Source organism: Equus quagga, chromosome 14, assembly GCF_021613505.1.
Source record: "Equus quagga isolate Etosha38 chromosome 14, UCLA_HA_Equagga_1.0, whole genome shotgun sequence".
In the NCBI taxonomy this organism is placed as follows: domain Eukaryota; kingdom Metazoa; phylum Chordata; class Mammalia; order Perissodactyla; family Equidae; genus Equus; species Equus quagga.
Window position 1 is genome coordinate 57384519 of NC_060280.1, and position 12817 is coordinate 57397335.

The 12817-nt window shown below is 35.8% G+C and overlaps 1 protein-coding gene across 3 annotated transcripts in view; it reads left to right on the top strand.

Moving 5' to 3' along the window:
* The window catches only part of ATM (ATM serine/threonine kinase), a 116023-nt gene that overhangs the window by 86604 nt on the left and 16602 nt on the right, over nucleotides 1-12817 (top strand). For 2 of the 3 annotated variants that reach the window (XM_046686304.1, XM_046686305.1), the window contains exons 51-57: nucleotides 297-504; nucleotides 1992-2105; nucleotides 2444-2602; nucleotides 3034-3172; nucleotides 4156-4238; nucleotides 5581-5721; nucleotides 6497-6613. In XM_046686304.1, the coding sequence (XP_046542260.1) occupies nucleotides 297-504; nucleotides 1992-2105; nucleotides 2444-2602; nucleotides 3034-3172; nucleotides 4156-4238; nucleotides 5581-5721; nucleotides 6497-6613 (961 nt within the window). Of the gene's footprint in view, nucleotides 1-296; nucleotides 505-1991; nucleotides 2106-2443; nucleotides 2603-3033; nucleotides 3173-4155; nucleotides 4239-5580; nucleotides 5722-6496; nucleotides 6614-7941; nucleotides 8000-12817 lie in introns of those variants that run through there. The other variant, XM_046686306.1, reaches the window with a different exon arrangement.

Here is a 12817-nt window from a genome sequence, read left to right on the forward strand (position 1 = left end):
AGAGCGTGAACTCATTGTAGAGTATGTGAATGTTAGCTTTTTGTTTTGTTTTTTTTGTTTATTTGTTGGTATCATAGTTGAAAAGAGAGAGGTATTAATATTAAATACAGAATAGTTACCTATTTGATGTAATTAAACCCTTTATTCCAAGTTTTTTCCCTTTATAATCCTTGGAATTTTGCTTTTTCTCCTGGGATAGATACCTGATTTTTCATTGACGTTGTATATCATGTATGATTTTGCAATTCTATAAAATTTGATGATTTTTGTGTTTTACTTTAATTATCCCATGCAAGATACACAATAAAGGTTCAGCGAGAGCTGGAGCTGGATGAATGTGCTCTCCGTGCACTGAAGGAGGATCGTAAACGTTTCTTATGTAAAGCAGTTGAAAATTACATCAGTTGCTTATTAAGTGGAGAAGGGCATGATATGTGGATATTCCGTCTTTGTTCCCTCTGGCTTGAAAATTCTGGAGTATCTGAAGTCAATGGCATGATGAAGGCAAGTCTTCTTTTTCAACCCACTATTCTAGCCTGTGCTTTAAAAGCTTAGACACGAGCCCCTCAGTGTCGTGGATGTTGTATACTTCTTTGTGTCCCTAGCGCTTGGTTCAGTTACACATAGGTACCTGATTAGCTCTAATGATGCAGGTTTATGTAGAGGTGAGAGAATTTAGATCAGTCTTTTCCTATATCCGTGCAGTTATCACGGGAAAGTACTCAGAATGCTAGATTGGGGGATTTGGAAAGCAATTAAAGAAATGTGATCACAGGTGAGTTTTTCCCCCCTGCTTTATGCTTTTCTGGGATTTTTATAGTGAATTGCTTTTGTAAATGGAAAAAAAAATTTTAAGAAAACATATGGCAGCAAGACAATACTCCCCCTTATCCACAGTGAATACGTTCCAAGCCCCCCATTGGATGCCTGAAACCACAATAGTGCCGAACCCTATAGATACTATGTTTTTTCCTATACATACATACCTATAATAAAGTTTAATTTGTAAATTAGGCATAGTAAGAGATTAACAACAATAACTTCCCTTTGGCATATCCAAATTGCCAGCATCACTACTCTTGCACTTTGGGGCCATTATTAAGTAAAATAAGGGTTATTTGAACACAAGCACAGAGATACCACCACAATAGTGAATCTGATAACCAAGATGGCTACAGAGTGACTAAGGGGCAGGTAGTGTGTACAGCGTGGATACCCTGGACAAAGAAATGATTCACGTCCCGGGCAGGGTGGAGTGTGATGGTGCAAGCTTTCATCACTCTGCTCAGAACAGCATGCAATTTAAAACTTAGGACTTGTTTATTTCTGGAATTTTCCATTTAGTATTTTCAGATCTCGTTTGACTGCAGGTAAATGAAACCACAGAAAATGCAACGGACATAAGGGGGGACTACTGTATTTCATAAGTTTTAATTTAAAAATCTTAGATTTTACTGATGACTCCTAATCTTAATGTTATGTTTACAAGATATGTATTAGCTGTCAGTTTGAAGCTTAAAAGTAAAATGGTTCTTCTGAATGAAAAGGATTATAAGGCTCATAATAGATATAACCAGTCTCTGCTACTAGTGCACATTAAATCCTGTTACTTTTAGCATATAGGGAAAAATAGTTATTCCATTTTATTACACACTGACTTCTCAGGAGTCAAGATCACGATAGTCCTCAGATCCATGTTTGTCGTCCTTGGGTTCACTGGAATATAAGCAGGTGTTCCAAGTATTCCAGTTCTGAATACAATTTAATTTAGAATCAAATAGTATGACTTACTGATGAAGCAATCTAGAATACTCATCAGAAAGACTTTCAGGTAAGATAGATTATAAGGAAAAAAATGTAGTTAATGAAGTTTTAACAACCAGTAGATGGTTGTGCTAGTAGAAGAACATTATCTTAGAATAATTTATTTGCTTAGATATGAGACTATTTGAAATGCATTGTTTCTTAATTTTGTTTCTTTTTAATAATAGAGAGATGGAATAAAGATTCCATCGTATAAATTTTTGCCTCTTATGTACCAATTGGCTGCTAGAATGGGGACCAAGATGATGGGAGGCCTAGGATTTCATGAAGTCCTCAATAACGTAAGTAAACCTGAAAAACAAACACTGCTACTGCTTTTTGTTTATATTATGTACTACATAAAGTATAAACTACTGTTCCACTCCAAAAATGGAAATACAAAAAGATTTTAGTTATATTTATTGGGCCATATAAAGGCAGGAATAAAGATTTCCTTTGGTCTCCTCTCACTCTCTCATTCTCCATGTCCCTCTGTCTCTCACACACATCCACACACTCTACCCACTGCAGTATCTAGTACGGTAACGCATATCTTAATGTTAAGCAAAATGAAAAAGATTGTGGATTTTCTATGTTTTGTTTGTTTGCATAAAACTAATAGGTCTTCATTTTCTGACAGCTCATCTCTAGAATTTCAATGGATCACCCCCATCATACTTTGTTTATTATACTTGCATTAGCAAATGCAAACAAAGATGAATTTTTGACCAAACCAGAGGCAGCAAGAAGGAGTAGAATAACTAAAAGTGCACCTAAACAAAGCTCTCAGCTTGATGAGGTATTTGGATTAAACATACATACCTTTTTAAATTGTGGTATTTATTTTTCCCAGAATATTCTTTTCTTAAGTCTCAGGGATTCTAAGAAAGTTTGTAAATTTGTAAATCCTTTGTTATGGTGCCACCTAAAATTGGCTCAGAATTCCTGAATTTCTTAAAGCATTGGCGATACCAATAATATTTCACTTTTTTTCCTCACAGCAGTGAGCAAAGAAAAAATAGATTTTGAAAGGCACCCGAGTCATTTCTCTTGAGATTATTATACCTTTGATGTATTTCATTCATAAGGTGACTGTTGTGTTTGTATCTGAGAGATTATAGTCCTTCCATTGTCTAGATATGTGTATAAATTCTTTTTCCTTTGTTTTTATAACTGAAAAGTTTCTGTTGGGTATTTCCTTATGTGATATTGTTTGTTTTTTAATAACAGGATCGAACTGAGGCTGCAAACAAAATAATACATACTATCAGGAGTAGAAGACCTCAGATGATCAGAAGTGTTGAGGCGCTTTGTGATGCTTATATTATATTAGCAAACTTAGATGCCACTCAGTGGAGGACTCGGAGACGTATGTGTTTGAAAGAATGAGTGTTGCTTTCTTGCTATGTTCTTCTCTGTAGGGGTCTATTAATTATAGAGCCTAATATGTAAATGTGTTTAAAATCACAAATACGGTAATTGCAAATATGAAGGTCCTGATGGTTACAGTTAATACATGATTCAAAACTTAATTTTTATCTCATAGCTTTACCACACTCCTGTCATTTTTTTCACTTAATATCTTTTAGCGGAATTGATTAATAGGTGACTGCACTGAATTAATTATTTGATTGCTCTGAGTAATCTGGTGCAAATTTGTTGCAGAGAATTGCATAGAGGCCAAGTTCATTAAAATAACTGAATAACAGAATTTTCAAAGTTGACGTTTTTTAAAATGATATTAGTTATTCACTGTACCCTAGGACTTAGAAATGAAAAGGCCTTATCATTTCTTCCGTAAGTGTTAGAATGCCTCGCATGTAATCCATCGTTCTTCTTATGTCTCTTCAAATAATTATAAGCTGCTGTAATACTTGGTTATGTGCGTACACTTACGAGTATCTCTCTCCTCATTCTTTAGTAATCAGAATTGTCTTCACATTTAAATTGTTACTTTTAAATAAGAATGAGACTTCTTCTAGTGTTCCTTTAAGCAAAAAAAAATATATTGTGAGGTCCTTTAGTTACATTTAATAGTAATATCTATGTGCTGTGCAAACTGTTACATAGTTATCTTAAGATGCTCAGCCTGGCCCCTCACGTGGAATCCGGTCTAATTACCAATGCCAAGTAACCTGCAAATTTGTTTGTAAGCCATGTTATCCATTGCTATGCTCTGAGCCCGAGTTACATTGTGTCCCAAGCTCTTGGATCTTCATTTCTAAATCAGGGCCTAAACCACAGATTCACCACAGGTTGGAGTCTATGGCATCTGCTGAATTCTCCTGCTTTACCTTGAGTGTTGTTCCCCAGTTTGCAGTGGTCACTAAAGCCTCTTTATTTTATATACAGAAGGCATAAATATTCCAGCAGACCAGCCAATTACTAAACTTCAGAACTTAGAAGATGTTGTTGTCCCTACTATGGAAATTAAGGTAATTTGCCATTAACTGTTTTGATTTTTTATTAAACTAAATTCCTCTTTATTAGGTTAAACCATTTGAAATAACCTTTTTTTAATAGGTCAAAATTTGGTTAAATATTGGCAGTTTCATTTGTTTCATCCTGTAGTTTTCTTCTTTGATTCTCTGCCCAAGCCTTAAAATCCTTAAAGCCCTCTCCTGTTTTCTTTTCTTTTGCCTTCAGTTTTACACCCCCCATCTGTCTTATGAAGCAAGTCTGGAGAACAGACTGGTGGTTACCAGAGAGGGGAGAGGTTGTGGGGGAGCAGGGAAAATGAGTGAAGGGAATTAAGGGATACAAACTTCCAGTTATAAAATTAGTGTCCTGGGGGTGTAATGTACAGCATAGGGAATATGGACAATAATAATATAACTTTACATGGTGACAGATGGTAACTAGACTGATTGTGGTGATCATTTCATAATGTATATAAATGTCGAATGACTATGATGTACACCTGAAACTAATAGGATATTGTATGTCAGTTATACTTCAACTGAAAAAAAAAGGTCTATAGTCTGTTATCTTCATTGGCCAGAAGAAGGAGAGAGCCCATGTGCTTATGCCAAGATTAATTTTTAACTTGGCAGGAAAGTTCCTAATTGCTTTATATTAGTTTTAAAAATTCTGTATGCATTAGAATGTATTGACTGATTTTACAGTATTAAATTGACTGTAATATAAGCATGATACTTTTAGCTATGTCATAAAGATCTTTTATTGCTAGAAGTACCATTTGGGCAAGGATATATGTAATAATAATAAAGTTTATAGTTTAGAAATGATCATTTTAACTACATCCCTAGTTATTTGATCTGGAATGTAGTTGCATCATGTGGATTAGCTCATATCTTTCCAGCCATACCAGCAAAGTTCTTTAGCTATTTCCTAGAAATGCCAGATTTAGCAGTTACAAAACAGAAAACTCTCCACACTTTTCTAAAATTTACCTTATCATGTTCTTGTGAGGAGTTTATTTCTCAGATGACTTAACATATACAATTCCATGGTAAGACCTGAATCCTGGTTTTTCAATAGTTTTTCAGTGGTATTATTTCAGTGGTATTGGTACTTTGCATGCCCTGCTTTAATTAAGAGATATTTAGGAAGGTGAATTGTGTTTATGTCACTTTTTTAAACCTTCCCAATGTCAAATCTTCTTTCGTTTAAACAGAAAGTAAAGTTATAGCTCCACTTCTTAACCAACAGTACATTGTCATTCATTCCTCTGTTTAATATTAAAATTGTTATTTACACTTTATTTAAATGCAAATAGTGTATCTGACCTATTATCATATTGATACTTTTTCTTAGGTGGACCCCACAGGAGAATATGAAAATCTGGTGACTATACAATCATTTAAAGCAGAATTTCGTTTAGCAGGAGGTCTAAATTTACCAAAAATAATAGATTGTTTGGGCTCTGATGGCAAAGAAAGGAGACAGCTTGTCAAGGTGAGACTTCCCTTCTCTGGTGTGGTTCTTAGTGGGTCAATGAAAGCAAGTCAAAGAAAAACTATAGTTGATATTTTCTTCCTGCTTTATTTGGGTCTTTGTTTTTATTCTGAATAATTACAAGTGAGGAAAACTTATAGAGTAGAAATAATTATTTTCTAGAAGCAGAATGCTTTTCCTCATTTTTCTGTATCTTTGAAAAACCATCATTACAAAAATTGAAAGAAGTAAAAGAATAATTTTAACGTACAGACATGATGAGGCTAATAATCAGCTTGCTTGTCATAGAAAAAACTATTTTGTTAGTTGTTGCATATTTTCTCAAATAGTTCAAGTTGGAGGCCCTTGCTCCAGTATCCTGAGTTTGGCACTCTGCTAAGTGCTGTTAAATGGACCAGAAAGGGATCAGCATTCCCGTTGTAGTCTGCTCAAAAGCTCTTTGGGCCTTGCTGGGTTTGGTGGAGAGAGAGTAGTGCTGCACCACCCAGGGATTTTACAGTGGCCCTCAGGTAGAGGAGTTCCAGTTAACCTAATTACAAAATCAGCTAGGAGAGACTTCTTGTTTCTAAATTGTTCTGCCTACATGGTGTTATAGCTTATTCTAAATGAAAGAATAGCATTGGGTCTTGATTACTTTAAGCGACTGTTAGGAGGAGCACAGATGCTCGGATTGATTTCTGAGTGCCCTTTCCCTGTTTTCAGATGACTCTTCGTGTGATTGTATAATAAAGAAAATGACCTGTGCTTAGTTATTTGTGTTTTGATTATTCTGAAGGGCCGTGATGACCTGAGACAAGATGCTGTCATGCAGCAGGTTTTCCAGATGTGCAATACATTACTGCAGAGAAACACTGAAACCAGGAAGAGGAAATTGACCATCTGCACATATAAGGTGACTAGTTTTTACTTCTGCTGCTTCACCAGGAACATAGAAAAGATGCTGTTCTTCAGACCAGGGGTCTGCAAATGTTTTCTGTCAAGGACCAGGTAGTAAACATCTGAGACTTTGTGGGCCACATAGGGTTTCTGTCACATATTCTTTATTTTTTCTTTACAGCTCTTTAAACTGAAAAACCATTCTTAGCTCACAGGCTGTATATAAACTGGGGCTGGGTTTGGTCCAAACACCATAGATTGCCAGTCTCTCCTTTAGCCAAATTGTTTTTTATTTTCTTTTTTTAAAAGTACCCATTAGGGGCTGGCCCCGTGGCCGAGTGGTTAAGTTAGCACGCTCTGCTGCAGGCGGCCCAGTGTTTCATTGGTTCGAATCCTGGGCACGGACATGGCACTGCTCATCAAACCACGCTGAGGCAGCGTCCCACATGCCACAACTAGAAGGACACACAACGAAGAATATACAACTATGTACTAGGGGGCTTTGGGGAGAAAAAGGAAAAAAATAAAATCTTGAAAAAAAAAAGTTGAAAAGTGCTCATTAATGTTAACTGCAGTTAGGTGTTTCTTGTAATCAAAAAAGTATTTTTTCCTTATCTTTGAACATGTGCCCTATTTCTGGTATAAAAGTACTTTTAAGAAGAAAAGTAGTGTTAAGAAGGAAGTTTTGATTCAGTGAAGAATTTAGCACATAAAATAGGCTTTTAAAAATGTTAATTTGTTGGTTTTTGACTACATAATGCATTTGCATGGTTCAAAAATCCAACAATAGGAAAAGGTATAAAAAGGGAAGCCTTCTCTCACCTTGTCCCTCTCAGCCTCATCCCCCCACCCCTATGAGTGCCGTTTTCATTTGTTTCGAGTGTTACGCAAATGGAATATATTTTCCTATTTCTCCCCTTTCTTAGAGAAAAGAAAACATATGTATCTTTTTTTAACTCAACAATATTTTATAGAGATCTTTCATTTTTTAATAGCGGCTTTGTATGTTTGTACATAGTTATACAAATTCTTACTGTGTAAAATGGGCATTTGGGTTTATAGTCTTTTGCTATTGCCAACAATGTGTTGCAGTGGACGACCTTGGACATACATGTGCAGGTGAATTTGTGGGCTAGATTTCCAGAAGTTGGATTGATGTGTCAGAGGATATACGTACCTATAATTAGGTCGATATTGTCAGATTAGTCTTAATGGAGGGATGTACCAGTTTGCATTTCCTCCAGCAGTTTGCCTGAGAAGACAATTCTGAAGTTACATTATTCTGTTAGTTAATCATCTTTGGCTGTTAAATTGAATGCTCATTTGGCATGTTTACGTTTTTAAAAATAACAATAGGAGCCGGCTCCATGGCCGAGTGGTCGAGGTTGCGTGCTCCGCTGCGGCGGCCCAGGGTTCAGATCCTGGGCGCGGACGTGGCACCACTCGTCAGGCCACGTTGAGGTGGCATCCCATATCCCACAACTAGAAGGACCTGCAACTAAGATATGTACCGGGTGGGGGGGGGTGGGGGGGGTTGGGAAATAAAGCAGGAAAAATAAAAAAAGGAAGATTGGCAACAGTTGTTAGCCCAGGTGCCAATCTTTAAAAAATAAATAAATAAATAAAATAACAATAAACCCTCATTTTGAAGGGCCTGCTTCCTGTAGGAGTGTTCTTTTTGGTTTCATTCCTGTATCTCACGTTTGCCCTTTATTCTTCTATCACTGTTGTAACAAGGCTTATTTGTTTATTCATTGTTCCTCTTTCTATGAAGATGTAAATAAGAAAGTGTATGGATAATTTATTGTGTAGTAGAGAAGCAATCCTTCAGTCTCTTAGGGTAGTCCAAATCTGTTTCTTATACCCACAAAATGGTACCTACCCACAAGTGTTTCTTTTCTCTAGCAAGCTAACTCTCTTTAACTTAGCAGTATCCTAACTATCAACTAAAACTAGTTTAAAAATATAATTGAAAAAAGTCCTTTTCACAGAAATAAAAAGTATATAAGTTGAATAAACTGCCCAAGAGTAATGTTAACAAGAAACAGGAAAAAAATTACAAAAATAATAACAAGAAAGAGTAAAGAAAAACTAGGATAAGATGGAGGTACCATGTCTTAAACAAGAAGACAATGGAAAATGTCAGCTCATTTCAAATTAATGCATAGATAATGAAATTCCAAGCAAATTTTTTGTAACTCGGAAAATGATTTAAAAGTTTATCTTGAAAAATATATTGGTGAGAATGACTAAAATGTCTTTGAATAAAAGAAATAGATGAGAGTGGACTTTATCTAGTCATACCAAATCAAATGGTAAAGCTTTAGTAATGAAGATGGTGTGGTTTGTGGCATAAGAATAGATTCATGAGACAGAATAAGTAGCCTTAAAACAGATGTTTATGAATACATTTATTGTAAGAAATTAGTATATAGCTATGACTTTTTAAAAATTCCCGAATAAGCCTAAAAATGCTATTATCTCTGGGTAATAGCTGCTTTATTATATATCTCAAGTTCTTCACAATGAGCATTTTTTATTATAAAAATAATTGTTAAACTAAAAATCCCAAATAGGGGAATGGGAAAAAAGAAATTAGATCTGCCTCCAAAATTCTGATTGAGTCAGGCTATTATAATTGAAAACAGAATTAATTTTGAGCTTTTTAACTGCCTTCAGAAACAGAAATATAAAACTCATTAGTTGGGCAGAATGGGGATCGGGAAAGCATATTATTTATTAAGAAAAGCACACTTCTTAGCCTTCAAGTGTGTGAGAAATTTGTCACATGGAACTTCATAGGCTATTAACTAATATAATTGATGCTTCCCAGTTGCAGTTTAAAAAAACCTAGTTAGGGGCCGGCCCAATGGCACAGCAGTTAAGTTCACACGTTCCGCTTCAGCGGCCCAAGGTTCACGGGTTCAGATCCCAGGTGTGGACATGGCACCGCTTGGCAAGCCATGCTATGGTAGGTGTCCCACATATAAAGTAGAGGAAGATGGGAACGGATGTGAGCTCAGGAGCAGTCTTCCTCAGAAAAAAGAGGAGGATTGGCAGCAGATGTTAGCTCAGGGCTAATCTTCCTCAAAAAAAGTTTTAAAAAACTAGTCAGTCTTCAATGACAAAAGATAAAGATCTGTGAAATCTGTTCTTTAGAGGGACTTCTTTGATATGGTTTAGATCAGTGCTACTCAAACTGCACAGTCATCATAATCACTTGGAGGGTTTGTTAAAACACAGATTGCTGAGCCCCATTCTCATAATTTCTAATTCTAGGATAGGGCCTGAGAATATACATTTCTAGCAAGATACCAAGTGATGCTGATGCTTCCGTGGTTCAGGGACCACACTTTGGGACCTACCAGTCTAGTTACTTTGCTATATTGATGTAGCTCAATTGTAGGACAAAGTTGACAAGCTGTTAGCTGTCTCCTATCTGGCAAATACTTTAATAATTGTTAAGAAATTCTTAGAGGGCAGCTATTCTATAATGTGAATGAAAGGAAATTTTTATGCTCTAAGTGCCAGGCTTTTAGATAGCAAAGCTGATGACTGAAGAATTGAGTTATAATGGGTTATAAAAAGTATGGGCTATAGGAGCAACTCCTGATTTTCTCAGAAAGCAGCTAAGGTTTCGTAGCAGATACACAGTTGAGCCTCCAAAGTTCATTGCTATGAAGCATGAAAGAGAGAAATCCTCGATCTAGAATATTTTGAAGGCAGAAATTACTAAACTTCCATCTCTACCTTAGGACTTGAATTTTAATTTCTAATTTTTGTGCAGAACAATTTTATCAATTAAATAATTGAGTTATTTAATGCTATACATCTAAATATTAAAGTATGACCTCTAAACATGAGAGTTTAGGTTTAACTTTATTGCTTAGAATTACAATACTGGGCCAATAGATTTATGTTATTTTGAGATTATTCCAAGAATGTGAAAGTTGTGTCATCAATATGTTGAGCTAGTTGTTCTTGACTTTAGTTAAGGTTCCTAGAGGTATTAACTGTATGTAGGGAAGCAGTCTACCTAGTCCAGGTTTTCTGTGGAGTCATTCCCAATGCTGGCATTCAGGCTTCCTGTGATCATTGTGTCAACAAGAGGTTTCATTGAGTACCTGGAACTAGCTCTTGGTACCCAAATCTCAAGTGTCAATATGCAACCTCAAAAGGAGAGACCTGCATATTGAGGCATGCCAGAAATCTCTTGTCAGAATCAGAGGGAGATGAAGGAAGACAAAGTTCTTACTGTATATGCTGGCACTCAGACATAGCACTCTGACAACCAGAATCAGTGTGCCTGGCCTAATTTTTCTCTACTAAAACTACATCTTTCCAAAGTAAATTGAACAGCAAGCCTAAAGTCTTAGATGTGAGAGGACTCATTTTTTAAAATGCAAGTCTCTTATAAACAATATTTAAGTGCTGAAAGAAGCTTTCTGCTTAACTCTTCATCATGCCTTATGCCAATAAATAATTTTTCTTCTTTGTGATCTATGTTTCAGAGCATCCTCCTCAGGGTTCTGGGAGAGAAGCCATGATGTCCTAAGGCATTCACTTTGCATAATGAATTGATTGCATTTCTCTGTATCTGGGATGGTAGTAGCTATGTACCTTGGGAGAATTTAGAAAATAGTCATCACTCATTGTTGTGATACCCACACAAAATACCCAGATACCAGCTGAAATAGGCTATTCCAGAGAATCGTAGAACCAGAGAAAATACTGCCATTTACCTTTTGAAACTTAAATTCAACTGTTTTTCCATTAGCCAACATCACAGTTAAACTCTGGAATGAAATAGAAAAAAAAGTCAACCTGTTCTTTCTAGATCAGTTTCTTAAAAAATGACAAGAGTTTGATTTTTTCCCCATAACTAGATATTGATAGAATGTAATCAGTGGAAAAGGGACCTCAGGTGGAATGTACTAGGAGGCAAGAATGTTAATGTGATCAAACATTATAGGAGGAAGGCGTTTAGAGGTACTTAGGCAGGAAGGGAAATCAGTTGGAAGGGCTGTGAGATCCATTCATTCATTTGTTCAATAAATGTTTATTCACACTTCTAGCATTGTGTTAGATACTCTGCTAAGTGCTGGGGATATAAAAGGAGTAAAACATGGCCCTAGGTCTATAAATTGGTGCAACCACTTTGGATAGTTATTTGACAAGATCTGGTTAACTAAATTGAAGATGGACATCTCCTAAGCTATTCAATTCCTAGGTATATACCCTAGAGAAACTGAAATATGTTCACCAGTTGACTCGTTTATTGCAGCAGTGTTTCAGGAAAATCTGGAAACAATGTAAATGTTAATCAGTATGCAGATTGGTTAATTGTGGTATATTTATACAGTAAGAAGTTGTTAAAACAAGTAACTTAGAGTTAAATGTACTAACACAGCTAAAGGTAAAACAGTGTTGAGTGAGAAAGAAGCAAATTGCAGAAGCATACATATAGTATAATACTCTTAATTTAAAGCTTACAACTATTTGTGTATGTATAGCTTTGAAATAAAAATATGTAAATTCTTTTTGTACCAAAAAATACATAAACATGATAAGTTTGCAGTCATCTCCATGGAAGGAGGAGCGTGGAATCAGTGAGGGGTACAAGGGGAGCTTTGTCTTTCCCAGCAGATATGAGAAAATCTTAGATTTGTTAAAGCTGTTTACTCAGTAAAAGGCTGTTTGTTTATATCATTTTCTACATTTTATGTATGTTTATAATGTCATAATTTTTTATCTTCCCAGTACAATTGCTCATATTATGTTTAGGAAAACATTTCCTCTTGGTGAAGCTAACAAGACTATAAAGCAAGAATGCATATACTTTCAGTTATTAAGGTATACTAAAATTGAGACTACATTCAATAATTTCCAAGGTGAAATATTTCAGATTTGTTTGATAGTAAAAGTATGAGGAAAACATTTCATGCCTCTGCTGCATGGACCAAGCTAACTATGGCCCAGTCACAGACATTGAAGAGTGTCATTAACAGGACTGATCTCTCAGGGAATCATGGAGATTGAGAGTTGGGCAGGTTCTCAGAAGTTTAAGCAGCAGGCTAGAAAATCATATTCTTTGAGCTTAAGTTTATTTTTAGTTGCTTTCCTCCAAGGAGCTTTGTCTCCCCTGGACAGAGAACTAGTAATACAACTTGACAAAATGCTTCACCCTGACTCTGATAGTTGAATGATCATCACATGCTCT